The sequence below is a fragment of the Nanorana parkeri genome, unplaced genomic scaffold (assembly GCF_000935625.1).
Source record: "Nanorana parkeri isolate BGI_ZX_2015 unplaced genomic scaffold, ASM93562v1 scaffold588, whole genome shotgun sequence".
Taxonomy (NCBI): Eukaryota; Metazoa; Chordata; class Amphibia; order Anura; family Dicroglossidae; genus Nanorana; species Nanorana parkeri.
Window position 1 is genome coordinate 546,907 of NW_017306856.1, and position 19,234 is coordinate 566,140.

The 19,234-nt window shown below is 49.4% G+C and overlaps 1 protein-coding gene across 1 annotated transcript in view; it reads left to right on the forward strand.

The window, feature by feature from the left end:
- The first annotated feature begins 17,114 nt into the window (after positions 1 to 17,114).
- NRBP2 (nuclear receptor binding protein 2) overlaps positions 17,115 to 19,234 on the forward strand; it is a 36,208-nt gene continuing 34,088 nt past the window's right edge. The window contains exon 1 of the mRNA XM_018562652.1: positions 17,115 to 17,289. Coding sequence (XP_018418154.1) covers positions 17,182 to 17,289 — 108 coding nt within the window. The 5' untranslated portion in view covers positions 17,115 to 17,181. The remainder of the gene's footprint in view (positions 17,290 to 19,234) is intronic.

Sequence of the window (19,234 nt, forward strand, 5' to 3'; positions counted from 1 at the left end):
TGGCTGATATCGCCCACATGGGGCTGGACGCACCCAGAAGAGGTCTTGTTTTATCTTCCCCATACGTCCCCGCCCTGCCCTTATCTACGTAGACAGGCCCTCTTTACATGTCCTCCAGCCATTGCCACCCTTGCAGGGAGGCCACCCCGCTCTGTCCACACACAACCTGAGGTCCTGACCCCCTCCCCGATACAGAGCATGACCCGGGGTCAGAGAGGACTGGAATCTACTCTGATTGTGTGACAACAATGCATTGTGTGACAAGGAGATAATGTGACAATGGGGGGGCGTAACGCAATCGTTAATTGTCCATTGTGAGTGACGTCATCAGAGAGTGTAGATCAATAACATTGTTATCTAGGCGATCAGCGTGACCTCTGCCTGGCTATGATATACATGACTGCAGCAGAAATATAGTAGAACAGGGGTGGGGAACCTCAGCACTCCAAATGTTGTGCAACTACAACTCCCATGAGGCACTGCAAGCCTCTGACAGCCATAGGCATGTGGCAGAGGCATGATGGGATGAGTAATTTCGTCACAGCTGGAGTGCCGAGGTTGCCTACCCCTGTACTAGAATTCTCTTATTAGTTATTGAGGAAGTGTTATTAGGTCCCTGTAGCACTGGGATATAGTATATACTGTATATAGTGTGTGTGTGTGTGTGTGTGTGTGTGTGTGTGTGTATTACCGAGAATGTAAAATAATATCATCTATATAGTTTGCAAAGAAATATAATTTGCCATTCTTCTAGCACCAATTTAAATCTGACCTCCGTCCTTCCCTCCAGTCTTGTATGTGACATCCATCCTTCCCTTCAGTCTTCTATCTGACCTCGGTCCTTCCCTTCAGTCTTCTATCTGACCTCGGTCCTTCCCTTCAGTCTTCTATCTGACCTCCGTCCTTCCCTTCAGTCTTCTATCTGACCTCGGTCCTTCCCTTCAGTCTTGCACTGTTCCTCCTCTCCGGAACTGGAATGGTTTCCTCTGATATCACTGCACACTGGGAGCGTCTCACAATGTGGATTAGAAGCTGGGAGTCTTCATATTTTTATCATTAAAAAGCCATCTCTGATCTGCTGTTTAGTGACTGAGATGATGTCATTAGTCTGCAGCAGGAAGCATTTCCTCAGTCTCCTCTCCCCCAGTGATCAGACTGCAAGTCACAACGTGAAGGACTGCACAGGGATTAGTAGAATTTTGTTTGAAAAAAATGTTTTCACCCCGACTTCTTACACATCCACCCCTCAGATCAGCCCAATTCCTGCACCTTCACCCCTCAGATCACCCCAATTCCTGCACCTCCACCCCTCAGATCACCACCAATTCCTGCACCTCCAATTCACCCCTCAATCACCACCAATTCCTGCACCTTAACCCCAAGATCACCACCAATTCCTGCACCTTCACCCCTCAGATCAGCCCAATTCCTGCACTTTCCCCCCTCAGATCAGCCCAATTCCTGCACTTTCCCCCCTCAGATCAGCCCAATTCCTGCACTTTCCCCCCTCAGATCAGCCCAATTCCTGCACTTTCCCCCCTCAGATCAGCCCAATTCCTGCACTTTCCCCCCTCAGATCAGCCCAATTCCTGCACTTTCCCCCCTCAGATCAGCCCAATTCCTGCACTTTCCCCCCTCAGATCAGCCCAATTCCTGCACTTTCCCCCCTCAGATCAGCCCAATTCCTGCACTTTCCCCCCTCAGATCAGCCCAATTCCTGCACTTTCCCCCCTCAGATCAGCCCAATTCCTGCACTTTCCCCCCTCAGATCAGCCCAATTCCTGCACTTTCCCCCCTCAGATCAGCCCAATTCCTGCACTTTCCCCCCTCAGATCAGCCCAATTCCTGCACTTTCCCCCCTCAGATCAGCCCAATTCCTGCACTTTCCCCCCTCAGATCAGCCCAATTCCTGCACTTTCCCCCCTCAGATCAGCCCAATTCCTGCACTTTCCCCCCTCAGATCAGCCCAATTCCTGCACTTTCCCCCCTCAGATCAGCCCAATTCCTGCACTTTCCCCCCTCAGATCAGCCCAATTCCTGCACTTTCCCCCCTCAGATCAGCCCAATTCCTGCACTTTCCCCCCTCAGATCAGCCCAATTCCTGCACTTTCCCCCCTCAGATCAGCCCAATTCCTGCACTTTCCCCCCTCAGATCAGCCCAATTCCTGCACTTTCCCCCCTCAGATCAGCCCAATTCCTGCACTTTCCCCCCTCAGATCAGCCCAATTCCTGCACTTTCCCCCCTCAGATCAGCCCAATTCCTGCACTTTCCCCCCTCAGATCAGCCCAATTCCTGCACTTTCCCCCCTCAGATCAGCCCAATTCCTGCACTTTCCCCCCTCAGATCAGCCCAATTCCTGCACTTTCCCCCCTCAGATCAGCCCAATTCCTGCACTTTCCCCCCTCAGATCAGCCCAATTCCTGCACTTTCCCCCCTCAGATCAGCCCAATTCCTGCACTTTCCCCCCTCAGATCAGCCCAATTCCTGCACTTTCCCCCCTCAGATCAGCCCAATTCCTGCACTTTCCCCCCTCAGATCAGCCCAATTCCTGCACTTTCCCCCCTCAGATCAGCCCAATTCCTGCACTTTCCCCCCTCAGATCAGCCCAATTCCTGCACTTTCCCCCCTCAGATCAGCCCAATTCCTGCACCTTCACCCCTCAGATCACCCCAATTTCTGCACCTTCACCCTTCAAAGCATACTCAATGCACTATAGAAAGAAAAGCGTGAAGGAAACACAGGATTGCTCTCATAATTACACATTGGTTGTACAAAGCATCATTTATGTAATCAGCATTCCCTCAGGAAACCACCAAGCTAATTACTGCAGCTGAACAACGTCTTAGAATTAATTAGCAGCACGTGTAGCAGCAGGCATGGTCTTCCTCATCACTGTGACATCATCACTGTGACTTTCTGTGACATCATTGAGGTGGGCGGGCCTGGCTGTGTGATCGTTAGCCTAGGGAGCTGTCAATTACGGCCAAGCCAAAGCGTGCCAAAGCAGAAGACATCAGGTCCCGGCGGTTTGGTGGGGGTGTTGGGTGCCGCCCCCTGCCATACACATTTGCCGCCCCCGGGGAATGCTATCAAATGCTTTAGCAGAGTCCGAGTATATTATATCCACAGCCGCTCCTTTGAAAGTGGGTTTGTTTGACAGCTTCGTCTTTCATGAAACCAATTCAATTTGCTTTGGCAATGCTAACATGTATTTGTTCCTGCCAATAAAGCTTATTTGCATGATATTGGGGGAGGTGCCATGAAAGCACTGACTCCTCCCACCTTAGGACTCATATCTTTGGAGGGCGAATGTTGCGTTTTCTCGTCTATCTGGAATCCGCGATGGAGCTGATTGTGCAATTTGTGACCTGGCAGAGGTTTCGGAACAATTTATACGGTGATGAAAGATCCGACCTGTTCTGAGTTCATATGAGGCCTTATGTAATAGAACATCAATATTGACACCATTATTACAGCCAGCACCACCCTGTGCCGCGTGTGTCCCCGCACCGCTCCCCATACATCTCACAGTCTGTACTGTGAAAAGCTCACAGCGTGCAGTGAAATCAGGACAAGCAAATGTGCAAGACTTAAGGGAAGGCCGGAGTTCAGCTTTAAGGCATGCTAATATGATATGAAGGCCACTTTAGCATGCCTTAGGACCAGGGCTGCCATCAGAAACTGTGGGGCCCCTTACACAGATTTAGGCCTGCCCCCCCCCACCAACACACCATAGGCCTGTTCACTGGCTATTCCACCGAGTCCACCCACTGACCCTCCCACCAAGTCCGTCTACTGGCTGTCTCACTGGGTGCTTCAGTGCACCCACTTTTATTTTAACACTTGGTAACGCACTGGACCCTGGACTTAGTAACGCACTGGACCCTGGACTTAGTAACGCACTGGACCCTGGACTTAGTAACGCACTGGACTTAGTAACGCACTGGACCCTGGACTTAGTGACGCACTGGACCCTGGACTTAGTGACACACTGGACTCTAGACTTAGGAACTGGACTCAGGACATGGTAACGCACTGGACTCAGGACATGGTAACGCACTGGACTCAGGACATAGTAACGCACTGGACTCAGGACATAGTAACGCACTGGACTCAGGACACAGTAACGCACTGAACTCAGGACTTAGTAACGCACTGGACCCTGGACTTAGTAACGCACTGGACTCAGGAAATAGTAACGCACTAAACTCAGGACTTAGTAACGCTCTGGACTTAGTAACACACTGGACTCAGGAAATAGTAACTCACTAAACTCAAGGACTTAGTAACGCTCTGGGCTTAGTAACGCACTGGACTCAGGACCCACCTGAGACCCCACACAGCCCACCTGAGACTCTATGGTGGGCTCTGCAGGGTCTCAGGTGGGCTGGTCGGTGGTTCCTTTCCCAGCACCTCCTCTCAACTCCTCTTACCCGCTGCTGCTGGGGCCTGGCCTCCTCCACCTCCTCCCCTGTCACCTCTGCCCCTGGTACTGCTGATACCCATGTAAGGGAGCCCCCCACATGGGTATCAGCCATACCACCATGATGGTGGCCCTGCTTATGACTCATTGCTAATGTATCCCTTTTTTTGCTCCTGCTTGACCAGTTTAGGTGCCTAGAGACATATTAGATGTGTCTGAAATGATGGTAATGAGAAGGCAGCTGGGAAATTTGGGAGGTTTGACAAATCCAAAGGAAGCTCAGCAATTGTTGCAGATGGGACGTTACAATGTTGCTATTTGTTCCCTGGCCAGCTTGATAAAATGGATACATCTCCCCCGAGCTGTGTGTGCCTTTGGAATCATAGCGCTGACATCAGCGGCCGGGAGGTGTGATCACCACAATGGAAGACAAAACCGTATTCATTTATCAGACCTGCGATTCTCCATCTTCGTTTATTTACCTCAATCAGAAAATAGACTGCGCTGGAAGAGATGAGAAATCCGCCTTCTCTTTTCCATTCCACTCAATGACATTCTCTACCAGAGCAGACGCAGGAAAAAAAAAGACTATTGCGGAGATCTTCAGCACTACCGAAGTGGAGTAAACTCCATGCAGATGGTGTCCTTGTCAGGCATTAATCCCAGGATCCCGGCGCTGCAAGGCTTTACGTGTTGCTCCTAATAAATGATTTAGAAAGACAAAATAACAGGTTAGAATTTAGAAAAAGAGAAATGTGTGTTATGTCCATGGGAAGGGACATTGCAAGGGACTGAGATTTCCACGGACAGGTCCACCAGGTCCCTTTTTAAAGCAGTGGTTCTCAACCTGTGTAATCTCAGGACCCACATTTGTCCTCGGTCATCAAGTCGGGACCCAAGTTGCACTACAATGGAACGCACGGCATTAGGGTACCGCACGTTCTGGTGCGGGCGTACGAACTGTGGGTGGGAGGTGCGTATGGGAGCACCACTCAAATGAATGGCGATGCAACACACCAGAATGCACGATACGTGCGATTGCGTGGTACATCTCACACATTCTCGCACGCGCATACACACTGCACACTTTTTAGGTCCAACCAGTCTCCCAACCTTATGAGAACTGGAGTGGATCCTCAGCCTGGGGTCCAGTGTGGGCTGCTGTGTGGTGATGGAGCTCCATCCATATGGGCATTGCTTGTACAGCTCCCTTGTGCATCCTGTAGAGCAGTGGTTCTCAACTTGTGTAACCTCAGGAGCCACATTTGTTCTAGGTCATTAAAGGAGAACTATGGGGTCAGTGTTTTTCCCCATAGTTCTCCTTAGGGTAACGGGAGGACACAAACTAGCATCCTCCCGTCACCCTAAGCTCAGTATACCGCAAGCTACAGCTCACTATATACTGAGACGCCCCAGCCGGAGCGGATCACGACTTAGATGATGGGATCCGCCCAGCTGCGTGAGTGACAGCTGGCTCTGCCTATCTAGAGGCAGAGCCAGCTGTACCCGCCCCCTCCCCCGTCCGTTCCGCCAGTCAGCGCTGGCGGAGCAGGGAGAGTGGAATCCAGCCCCTCCCCCTGTCACGGCAGAGAGCCGTGACAGGATCGGAAGGTGAGCGAACCTGGTATGTGTTCGCTCACCTCCCGATCTACTGAGCCGACCTGTGACAGTCTCATTGTCACAGGTCGGCTAGAACTATGAGGGGAGTGAAAAGCACTCATCTCATAGTTCTCCTTTTTAAGTTGCGACCCAAGTTGCACTGCAATGGTATGCAAAGCATTGCGGTAACGCACGTTCCGGTGCGGGCGATCGAACTGTGGGTGGGAGGTGTGTTTGGGGTGTCATTCAAAAGATCCACCCGGTCTCCATACCTTACGAGAACTGGAGTGAATCCTCAGCCTGGGGTCCGGTGTCGGCTGCTGTGCTATGACGGAGCTCCATCCATATGTGCAATGCTTGTACAGCTCCCTTTGTGTGCCCTGTAGAGGTGCCAGGAGCCAGAATGTGACATCACTCCGGTCCAGAAATCAAGAGTTCTTGCTGCACTCCTTACCAGAGTCAAAAAAAGGACCGGTGTGGACGGGTGGGTGGTTGTAGTGGCCACGGATGGCACCGTGAAGAGATACGATCGAAAATAACGCCACCAGCACTCCAAGGGTTAATGAAGCAATAGTCGATTTATATTAGGGGGAGGCTGGGGAGCCTCTCGCCTAGAAAAGTGAACGGCACGCAGCGACCCACTGAACATGGGGTCATGACCCACTTTTGGATCACGACCCACCAGTTGAGAACCAAGGCTGTAGGGGTTCCTGGGAGCCAGAATGTGATGTCACTCCGGTCCAGGCACCTCTACAGGATACGCGAGGGTGCTGTAAGCAATGCACGTATGGATGGAGCTCCCTCGCAGCCATACCCCCATACCACCCCACCTCAAGCTGACACTCGGCACCGGGCAGCATATTTTGAATGTCTGCTTGGCATTAGAACTGACAGTCCTGCGCTAAGGGGAGGCAGAGAAGCCTCTCACCTAAAAAAGGTGGAAGGCATGTGGCGACCCACTGAACACGACCCACCAGTTGAGAACCAAGGCCTCAGAGGGTATCGGATGCTATGATCATATCGCTCTTTGTAGCTCCGGAAGTCTCTCTCCGTCGCCCTTCCTGGGTCTGTCCTAGGACAACCACACCAGCTGACCGCACCTGACCAATACAAACCGGCGTGCCAGGTCGGTGTGACGTCAGCCAGGACCAACGCGTGCCGCTGTTTTCTACAGTTCGTAATTTAATAAAAATCCTTTTTATTTTTTTTCTTTATACCTCACAAAACCGATAAGAAGCCCAACACCAGCAAAAGCACAAGTTTCCCCATATGAACAGGATATTAAAGCTGGCGTTTAATCAGTTTTATTTTTCCCTCCCCTCCCCCCACATCAACCTGCTAATGCAATTTTTAAATAAAAGCTTTCTGTTTTTATAGCGCATCTTATTCTAGTGCTGGTGATGGGTCTTTGTGCTTCTCTATGCCATGCAGGCAGATCGTGGCTGGTGGGAGGGGCCGGAAGAGGGCTGTACATAGCTTCCTGAAAACATCACAGCACACTGCTTGACTACTGCTCTCAAGAGCCCTCAGACCTGGTGAAAGCAGAGGGAGGAGTTATGCAAATATCACAATGCCTTGATGGGTGGGTGTCAGTCTGGAGAAGTGGGTGTTCCTAAGCAGGTTGCGTTCCTATAGGTAATTTTAGAGATTAGTTTCTATAGGTTTGGGAATGGTAGGAGGGGGGATGGGTGCTGTATGGACCAAGTGATGGAAGGTGGACATTGTGCGCAGTGCATGTCTTGATGATCGAGCTTTATGGACCAAGTGATGGAAGGGGGACATTGTGCGCAGTGCATGTCTTGATGATCGAGCTTTCAGATGCATTTGAAATCAGTCTGAGTTCATTCAGAACTCATTGACAGCTGCATTTGGCCTGCAGGTGACCTCCCCGTAAGCTGCTTCAAGCTACTTTTGCACTGCCATTGACTTACATGGGGGGCAGTTCTGATGCAAAAGCCCATTGACGCGGGTCATACGGTGAGCTCCGTGCAAACTCCCACACAGAATTTGTACACTTCACAAATGATTTAGCACAATATCGCCCGATCTCTGCGTACGGTCTTTTGTTGTTTCTCCCTCCATTCCGGTGTCCTCTCCAGCAGATGGTGGCTGGTGCATTGTCTTCACCTAGAACTTAGCAGTGGTGCGTCTGGCTGTACAATTGCGGTACATTATGATGCAGATTTCACAATGTATCATGGACGTATAATGAAGAATTGCTCTGAAATATTGTGTAGTTTAGCTTGTAGACTGTCTGTGTGTGCCACAAACATAGATCATTTATTACAGTCGCAGATCCCCAGGTCAGAGACTTCTTGGTTAAACATTAAACTGTTTGGTGCTATGATGAGCTAGCCAGAGATAAGGTCTTCCATCCTCTGCATTTATTGAGTACTTGCGAGGTGATGGATTCATATCCCTTTCAATGGGTAATGTTTCGGACCCTCTTCTTGTTGCCTATTCTCAGTGCCCATACAGGGCTGTTGGCCATTATCAGTGTCTGAAATATTGGTACATAAGCCGGCCATAATAAAGGACTGCTCACAGCACCTGGAACAATCAGGTGCTTGGATCAGCTGCTTAAATGGGGTATCCTATTCTAGGTGAGGGTACAGCAATGGGGGCTTCAGTTGAGCCTCTGTCCGCATCCTTTACTGCCCCTTAGTACCACTCATAATAACCAGAGTATGCTAAGCAAAGAGGTCGTGTAATGTTTTGGACCCTCTTCTTTGGGCCTATGGTCAGTGCCCATACAATGCTGTTCACCATTTTCAGTGTCTGAAATATTGGTAATAATAAAGGATTTTCTACAGCACCTGGAACAATCAGGTGCTTGGATCAGCTGCTTAAATGGGATATCCTATTCTAGACAGGGGTACAGCAATGGGGGCTTCAGTTGAGCCTCTGTCCCCATTACTGCCCCTTAGTACCACTCAATATAACCAGAGTGTGCTATTACAGGTCCTGTAATGTTTCAGCCCCTCTTCTTCTGGCCTATTGTCAGTGCCCATACAGTGCTGTTGGCAGTTTTCAGTGTCTGAAATTTTTGGTAGAGGACATAAGTCGGCCATAATAAAGGACTGCTCACTGCACTTTGAACAATCAGGTGCTTGGATCAGCTGCTTAAATGGGGTATCCTATTCTAGGCGGGGTACAGCAATGGGGGCTTCAGTTGAGCCTCTGTCTGCGCATATTTAGAGGCGGGGCTGGCCAGAACCAACTTATAAAGTGGGTGTGATGGACAGTCCTTGCATATTTAGTGACTGAGCTTGGGCAAAACCAACCCATAAAGTAGGCATGATGGGCATTCCCTGCATATTTAGAGTTGGGGTCTGGGCAAAACCAACCCATAAAGTAGGCATGATGGGCAGTCCCTGCATATTTTCAGGCGGGGGCTGGGCAGGACCAACCCATAAAGTAGGCATGATGGGCAGTCCCTGCATATTTTCAGGCGGGGTCTGGGCAGGACCAACCCATAAAGTGTGCATGATGGGCAGTCCCTGCATATTTAGAGGCCAGGTCTGGACAGGACCAACCCATAAAAAGGGCATGATGGGCAGTCCCTGTATATTTAGAGGCCAAGTCTGAGCAAGACCAACCTATATAGTGGGTGTGATGGGCACTCTTCACATATTTAGAAGCCAGGTCTGGGTAAGACCAACCCATAAAGTGAGTGTGATGGGCAGTGCTTGCATATTTAGAGGTGGAGTCTGGGCAAAATCAACCCATAAAGTAGGCGTGATTATCAATCCCTGCATATTTAGAGGCATGAGCTGGCCAGGACCAACCCATAATGTGGGTGTTGTGGACAATCCTTGCATATTTAGAGGAGGAGCATGGGCAAAACCAACCCATAAAGTAAGCATGATGGGCAGTCCCAGCATATTTAGAGGCGGGGTCTGGGCAGGACCAACCCATAAATTGGGCTTGATGGGCAGGACCAACCCATAAATTGGGCTTGATGGGCAAGACCAACCCATAAATTGGGCTTGATGGGCAGTCCCGGCATCTTTAGAGGCCAGGTCTGGGCAGAACCAACCCATAAAGTAGGCGTGATGGGCAGTTCCTGTATATTTATAGGTGGGGTCTGGGCATGATCAACCAACAAAGTGGGCCTGATATGTTTCACCCACCTGGAGAGTGGGTGGGTCAAAAGTGGGCGTGGTTAACAGTGTCCCAGGATCTAGGACCATAATGCATGCAAATATGATTTTGGTACGTTATCATGCAGATGGATTGGCAGTTATTGTTCATGTACATTGGGGTGCCTATCCCTCCAGCCTTCATCCACCATGACCAGCTCTCCTACACCGGCCACACACACTGTAATCTGATTGCGCAATCTCCCTCAGATCTATATCTAGTCTGAGTGTCTGGATATAAACTGAATGGAGTTCGGAGTCTCATCTTGATGAATTTGTTTTCCCAACCTGTATAAATATATAATGTACAAAGTATCACCATAACCACTCATGTTGTTCTAATTCCTGTGACACTGCGGGCTGCAGGATATTTCCATTCATTTTCGGTCGCTACGGCAACACAGACATTTTATTTTTGTTGGTTTCCTAGCACGCCAGTTTTTTCTAATGATAGGGCCATGTCTTCATTGTCGGTGTGCATACAGCGTGCAAAAGGCATGACATGGGTTTTCCCTGAAATTTTGACTTTCTCATCAGTTTGAATGTGGCCCCAAAACCATTCCAGCCAAAACTATTGTCTCAGGGTTTGGTGGATGCTGGTCAGACTGGTGAGATCTCTGTGCTGAGTTTTCAGGGTCTGTTTTCAGGGTCTCTGCTGTGCCCATTATGAGGGGTTCCCACCATCCCTGAGGTGAATTTCCGGGTCTGTACACCTGCTGTGCCCATTATGAGGGGCTCCCACCATCCCTGTGCTGAGTTCTCGGGTCTGTACACCTGCTGTGCCCATTATGAGGGGCTCCCACCATTGGTCCTACATTTTTTTTATTATGGCGAATGTAACGGGAGCAGGTGGAATGCCCAAAACTGGACAGGGGTCAGGAGTTATGGAAGGGAGATCTCACTATTGGAGCATTCAAGACCTAGAAGTCAGGGGCTGGCTCAGTCCTCCAGGCTCACCTCTGAGGCCGGCTGGCTCTTCAAGTCCACATTTTCTTCCACCCCTTAGCAGTTGGGTGGCTCACAATAGGTTGTCCTTCAGTAGAGGTAAACGTTCTCAAGTTGAAATATTCTCATGAACAGAATACGTTCATATTTTTAATTCTAGATATAGAAATGCTAATCCATAAATTGCTCATTCCCTCTGCGGCCTCCTCCTGAGTCATTTTGCTTGCTTGGCCTCTCTTCTGTCAGTGGTATCAGGTGTCCATCGTTCCCCAGTTCTGCCACCATCTTGTTCACCATCTGATTGCTCTGCGCACACTTATTTCCAGGCACATATGTGTCCTGAGCTGCTGAGATCTCTTCTGCTCCAGTTGTCAGGCTCTTTGGCCCCGGCTCACACGCTGTCTATTTTTATCCTGATGTCAGAGCAAAGCATCCTGGGACGGTTTGTCTTCTGTCACAGCCTGGACCTGCCATAGGCATCACACTAAGGCCTTGTACACACCAAGCGCAGAGCAGTTGCAGACCGGATCAAAACTGCGTCCAATGTATTCCAATGGTATTTTTTGCTCCAGTTCACATCGCAGCGTACCGGTCCAGAGCAGGTGAAAAAACTGCAGCAGGCCCTATTATACCTGCTCTGGATCTGCAAAAGCATCAAAAACGCATGCAAATGCCTGGAACGCACTGAAAGCCCATTCTAAACTTTAAAAAAAAAATGTTTTTTACCAAAAACGCATCTAAAAGACTAGCGTGCGTGTGCAGAAACCTGAGCAGATCTACTCTGCATTTGGTGTGAACAAGGCCTAAGGGAGCATTGTGCCTGGAAAGGGTCCAGCACTTCCACCACCATGGCTCTCTCTGGCCTTATCTCTCCTGAACGGTGCTGAGTGAACTGTTATCGGTACCCGATGGTCTGTAGCATAGGAAGCCGTCAGTACATACCGATCTGTCACGTAGGAAATGATTTATTACCCTCATTTGTAGCTAAAATATTGATATAGATTAGATAACGATTATCAGTTTACATAGCTCTTCAGCCTTGGTACTCGGGGACGTTCACATGGGGTCACTAGCCTAAAAAGTGCAGTGAGCGCTAATTCCCAACACTAATCAATGACGCAGTAAATGCCGCAGTGTAGAAAAACCCCGCAAGTAGCATGTCACTTGGGTAGACACTTTGGGGTAGATTATTAAAGCTTCCGCCCAGCCTTAGTCCCCATTCACACCTAGGCGTATTGTAATATGCGCGTCTGTCGCGCGGTTTTTTTTACCGCGATTCACGGTAAAAAAGTTGCGCGATTCCGAAGGCTACTTGGCTGTATCCCAATGGAAAACGCCCTACAAAACGGCCCAAAGTAGTACCTGGACCTTTTCAGGCGTGGGCCGTTTTGCAGGGCGTTAGGGACGGGCGCAAATACGGCAAGGTGGGAACGAGACCATTGAATACAATGCAATTTATATTTTTGACCGTTTTGTAGAGCGTTTGTCGAGCGTAGAACGCGCTACAAAACGTTCAGGTGTGAACGAGGGCTTACGCTGGGCGAATGCCGTTCAGACGGCATTTCCACCACTAGATGAAGCCAAGGAGCATAGGGATTTCTGATGCTCCTCGGCTCCAGCTAGTGGTGGGATTGTTGTACCAACTGCATTCACCCAGCCATAGTTGGGCAGAAATTTTATGAATCAACCCCTTACCGTGTGCCCTGATTGACAATATGTCATACAAGGTTATAACATCCAACAAAAGTAAGTAGAACACATATTTGCTGATCACGTGTTTAAAGCTGATCTCCGGCCTTCCCCTCAGTCTTCTATCTGACCTCCGGCCTTCCCCTCAGTCTTCTATCTGACCTCCGGCCTTCCCTTCAGTCTTCTATCTGACCTCCGACCTTCCCTTCAGTCTTCTATCTGACCTCCGTCCATCCCTTCAGTCTTCTATCTGACCTCCGACCTTCCCTTCAGTCTTCTATCTGACCTCCAGCCTTCCCCCTCAGTCTTCTATCTGACCTCCGGCCTTCCCTTCAGTCTTGCACGGTTGTATCGGCTCCTCTCCTGGAATGAATGACTTCCTCCGATTTCACTGCACACTGTGAGCTCTCACCACACAGACTGTACACCTCATTGTACGATCTCTATGATAATGAACTTTTCAATGTACAGGCAGCCAGAGAGCTTTGTGATCTACATCCATGCTTACCCTTGTTGTTGTTGTTGTTGTTGTTGTTGTCTGCAGGTGAATCAGGGGAACATGCCGGGCATAGAGAGCACCTTCCTGGCGATGGACACGGAGGAGGGGGTGGAGGTGGTGTGGAATGAGCTACATTTCACAGATAAAAGAGTCTTCAAGGCTGACGAGGTAAGAGCACCGACAAACAGTCTACAACTATGCTCTCCAAATTGCAAGAGTCCATAACATTCACCCCAAACAGTTTAGAACTGTAGACCCCAAATTCAAGGAGGGTCCATAACTTTTACCCCAAACAGTGTAGAACCACGCTGCCCAAATTATAGGAGGACCTATAACCTTCACTCCATACAGTTTAGAACTGTGCATCAAATCTTCTAGGAGGGTCCATAATTTTCCCCCCAAACAGTCTAGAACTTTGCTACCCAAATTCCAGGAGTGTCCATAACCTTCACCTCAATTGTCTAGAACTGTGCACTCCAAATTACAGGAGTGTCCATAACCTTCACCTCAATTGTCTAGAACTGTGCACTCCAAATTACAGGAGTGTCCATAACCTTCACCCCAATTGTCTAGAACTGTGCACTCCAAATTACAGGAGGGTCCAGAACCTTCACCCCAAACAATTGTTTCCAAATCCCGTTCGCACTCCTACAGCCACCCCAAACAGTCTAGAACTGTGCACCCCAAATTACAGGAGGACCCATCAGGGGCGTCACGAGGCCGGTTGTCACCCGGAGCGGACACCAGGTGACACACTGCCATGACGTCGTCACACATACGCGTGACATCACCTCGCGTGTGCGGGATATCCTCACCGCGCATGCGCCATATCCTCATGGCGCATGAGTGGTCATCTTGGTGGTACCTGCCGGCGGCCATCTTGGTGATGGATGCCGGCAGAGAGAGGAGGGGACGTTCACCTGGCGGGATACGGTATGCCGCCGGGTCCTCTCCTCTCTCCTGCAACTGTCGGGCTCTCAGTACATGACCGAATGCCCAGCTTGTCAGTCATTTTGGTGTCACCCATCCAATGGTGCCACCCGAGTGCGGGCCGCACTCCCCTCGTGACGCCACTGGGACCCATAGCTTTCACCTCCAACAGTCTAGAACTGTGCACTCCAAATTACTGAAGCTGAGGGTCCAAAACCTTCACCCCCAACAGTCTAGAGCTCTTCACCCTGAATTACAGGAGGGTCAAGCACACAAACAATTTACACCAAACAATCCATTTATCTGTACCCCAAAATACAGATAATTGGCAGCTAAAATAATTCATTTCAATTGAGTATAACATGTTTTACCATTAGTTGCTGATAAGGTGGAGCACCTTCTATAGAGAAAAATTTTACTTCCACTTGTATTTATATTACCTTCTCATCTGAATAAAGACAAACTGTAACAGTGTTTAGATTTATCTGCAATGGCAGACCAGAAAGTTCTCAATCCTCTATAAGCACATTAATCCATCCCTCGACCCATACATGAGCCCCTGATACCCCCACCCTCCTCCACCTGAGACATCATACCCCAATCCCTCCTCCATGAGCACCTAAGACCTCCATCTCCTCCATGAGCACCTAAGACCTCCATCTCCTCCATGAGCACCTAAGACCTCCATCTCCTCCACCATGAGTACTTAAGACTCCCAATTCTTAACCCTTCTTCCTTCTCCCTGAGCTCCTGAGACATCATACCCCATTTCTCCTCCATGAGCACCTAAGACCTCCATGTCCTCCATCATAAGCACCTAAGACCTCCATCTCCTCCACCATGAGTACTTAAGACTCCCAATTCTTAACCCTTCTTCCTTCTCCCTGAGCTCCTGAGACATCATACCCCATTTCTCCTCCATGAGCACCTAAGACCTCCATGTCCTCCATCATAAGCACCTAAGACCTCCATACCCAGTTCTGCCACCATCTTGTTCACCATCTGATTGCTCTGCGCACACTTATTTCCAGGCACATATGTGTCCTGAGCTGCTGAGATCTCTTCTGCTCCAGTTGTCAGGCTCTTTGGCCCCGGCTCACACGCTGTCTATTTTTATCCTGATGTCAGAGCAAAGCATCCTGGGACGGTTTGTCTTCTGTCACAGCCTGGACCTGCCATAGGCATCACACTAAGGCCTTGTACACACCAAGCGCAGAGCAGTTGCAGACCGGATCAAAACTGCGTCCAATGTATTCCAATGGTATTTTTTGCTCCAGTTCACATCGCAGCGTACCGGTCCAGAGCAGGTGAAAAAACTGCAGCAGGCCCTATTATACCTGCTCTGGATCTGCAAAAGCATCAAAAACGCATGCAAATGCCTGGAACGCACTGAAAGCCCATTCTAAACTTTAAAAAAAAAATGTTTTTTACCAAAAACGCATCTAAAAGACTAGCGTGCGTGTGCAGAAACCTGAGCAGATCTACTCTGCATTTGGTGTGAACAAGGCCTAAGGGAGCATTGTGCCTGGAAAGGGTCCAGCACTTCCACCACCATGGCTCTCTCTGGCCTTATCTCTCCTGAACGGTGCTGAGTGAACTGTTATCGGTACCCGATGGTCTGTAGCATAGGAAGCCGTCAGTACATACCGATCTGTCACGTAGGAAATGATTTATTACCCTCATTTGTAGCTAAAATATTGATATAGATTAGATAACGATTATCAGTTTACATAGCTCTTCAGCCTTGGTACTCGGGGACGTTCACATGGGGTCACTAGCCTAAAAAGTGCAGTGAGCGCTAATTCCCAACACTAATCAATGACGCAGTAAATGCCGCAGTGTAGAAAAACCCCGCAAGTAGCATGTCACTTGGGTAGACACTTTGGGGTAGATTATTAAAGCTTCCGCCCAGCCTTAGTCCCCATTCACACCTAGGCGTATTGTAATATGCGCGTCTGTCGCGCGGTTTTTTTTACCGCGATTCACGGTAAAAAAGTTGCGCGATTCCGAAGGCTACTTGGCTGTATCCCAATGGAAAACGCCCTACAAAACGGCCCAAAGTAGTACCTGGACCTTTTCAGGCGTGGGCCGTTTTGCAGGGCGTTAGGGACGGGCGCAAATACGGCAAGGTGGGAACGAGACCATTGAATACAATGCAATTTATATTTTTGACCGTTTTGTAGAGCGTTTGTCGAGCGTAGAACGCGCTACAAAACGTTCAGGTGTGAACGAGGGCTTACGCTGGGCGAATGCCGTTCAGACGGCATTTCCACCACTAGATGAAGCCAAGGAGCATAGGGATTTCTGATGCTCCTCGGCTCCAGCTAGTGGTGGGATTGTTGTACCAACTGCATTCACCCAGCCATAGTTGGGCAGAAATTTTATGAATCAACCCCTTACCGTGTGCCCTGATTGACAATATGTCATACAAGGTTATAACATCCAACAAAAGTAAGTAGAACACATATTTGCTGATCACGTGTTTAAAGCTGATCTCCGGCCTTCCCCTCAGTCTTCTATCTGACCTCCGGCCTTCCCCTCAGTCTTCTATCTGACCTCCGGCCTTCCCTTCAGTCTTCTATCTGACCTCCGACCTTCCCTTCAGTCTTCTATCTGACCTCCGTCCATCCCTTCAGTCTTCTATCTGACCTCCGACCTTCCCTTCAGTCTTCTATCTGACCTCCAGCCTTCCCCCTCAGTCTTCTATCTGACCTCCGGCCTTCCCTTCAGTCTTGCACGGTTGTATCGGCTCCTCTCCTGGAATGAATGACTTCCTCCGATTTCACTGCACACTGTGAGCTCTCACCACACAGACTGTACACCTCATTGTACGATCTCTATGATAATGAACTTTTCAATGTACAGGCAGCCAGAGAGCTTTGTGATCTACATCCATGCTTACCCTTGTTGTTGTTGTTGTTGTTGTTGTTGTCTGCAGGTGAATCAGGGGAACATGCCGGGCATAGAGAGCACCTTCCTGGCGATGGACACGGAGGAGGGGGTGGAGGTGGTGTGGAATGAGCTACATTTCACAGATAAAAGAGTCTTCAAGGCTGACGAGGTAAGAGCACCGACAAACAGTCTACAACTATGCTCTCCAAATTGCAAGAGTCCATAACATTCACCCCAAACAGTTTAGAACTGTAGACCCCAAATTCAAGGAGGGTCCATAACTTTTACCCCAAACAGTGTAGAACCACGCTGCCCAAATTATAGGAGGACCTATAACCTTCACTCCATACAGTTTAGAACTGTGCATCAAATCTTCTAGGAGGGTCCATAATTTTCCCCCCAAACAGTCTAGAACTTTGCTACCCAAATTCCAGGAGTGTCCATAACCTTCACCTCAATTGTCTAGAACTGTGCACTCCAAATTACAGGAGTGTCCATAACCTTCACCTCAATTGTCTAGAACTGTGCACTCCAAATTACAGGAGTGTCCATAACCTTCACCCCAATTGTCTAGAACTGTGCACTCCAAATTACAGGAGTGTCCATAACCTTCACCCCAATTGTCTAGAACTGTGCACTCCAAATTACAGGAGGGTCCAGAACCTTCACCCCAAACAATTGTTTCCAAATCCCGTTCGCACTCCTACAGCCACCCCAAACAGTCTAGAACTGTGCACCCCAAATTACAGGAGGACCCATCAGGGGCGTCACGAGGCCGGTTGTCACCCGGAGCGGACACCAGGTGACACACTGCCATGACGTCGTCACACATACGCGTGACATCACCTCGCGTGTGCGGGATATCCTCACCGCGCATGCGCCATATCCTCATGGCGCATGAGTGGTCATCTTGGTGGTACCTGCCGGCGGCCATCTTGGTGATGGATGCCGGCAGAGAGAGGAGGGGACGTTCACCTGGCGGGATACGGTATGCCGCCGGGTCCTCTCCTCTCTCCTGCAACTGTCGGGCTCTCAGTACATGACCGAATGCCCAGCTTGTCAGTCATTTTGGTGTCACCCATCCAATGGTGCCACCCGAGTGCGGGCCGCACTCCCCTCGTGACGCCACTGGGACCCATAGCTTTCACCTCCAACAGTCTAGAACTGTGCACTCCAAATTACTGAAGCTGAGGGTCCAAAACCTTCACCCCCAACAGTCTAGAGCTCTTCACCCTGAATTACAGGAGGGTCAAGCACACAAACAATTTACACCAAACAATCCATTTATCTGTACCCCAAAATACAGATAATTGGCAGCTAAAATAATTCATTTCAATTGAGTATAACATGTTTTACCATTAGTTGCTGATAAGGTGGAGCACCTTCTATAGAGAAAAATTTTACTTCCACTTGTATTTATATTACCTTCTCATCTGAATAAAGACAAACTGTAACAGTGTTTAGATTTATCTGCAATGGCAGACCAGAAAGTTCTCAATCCTCTATAAGCACATTAATCCATCCCTCGACCCATACATGAGCCCCTGATACCCCCACCCTCCTCCACCTGAGACATCATACCCCAATCCCTCCTCCATGAGCACCTAAGACCTCCATCTCCTCCATGAGCACCTAAGACCTCCATCTCCTCCATGAGCACCTAAGACCTCCATCTCCTCCACCATGAGTACTTAAGACTCCCAATTCTTAACCCTTCTTCCTTCTCCCTGAGCTCCTGAGACATCATACCCCATTTCTCCTCCATGAGCACCTAAGACCTCCATGTCCTCCATCATAAGCACCTAAGACCTCCATGTCCTCCATCATAAGCACCCAAGACCTCCATCTCCTCCACCATGAGCACCCAAGACCTCCATCTCCTCCACCATGAGCACCCAAGACCTCCATCTCCTCCACCATGAGCACCCAAGACCTCCATCTCCTCCACCATGAGCACCCAAGACCTCCATCTCATCCACCATGAGCACCTAAGACTTCGTCTCCTCCCACTATGAGTACTTAAGACTCCCAATTCCTCCTCCCTGAGCACCCAAGACCTCCATCTCCTCCACCATGAGTACTTAAGACTCCCAATTCCTCCTCCCTGAGCATCT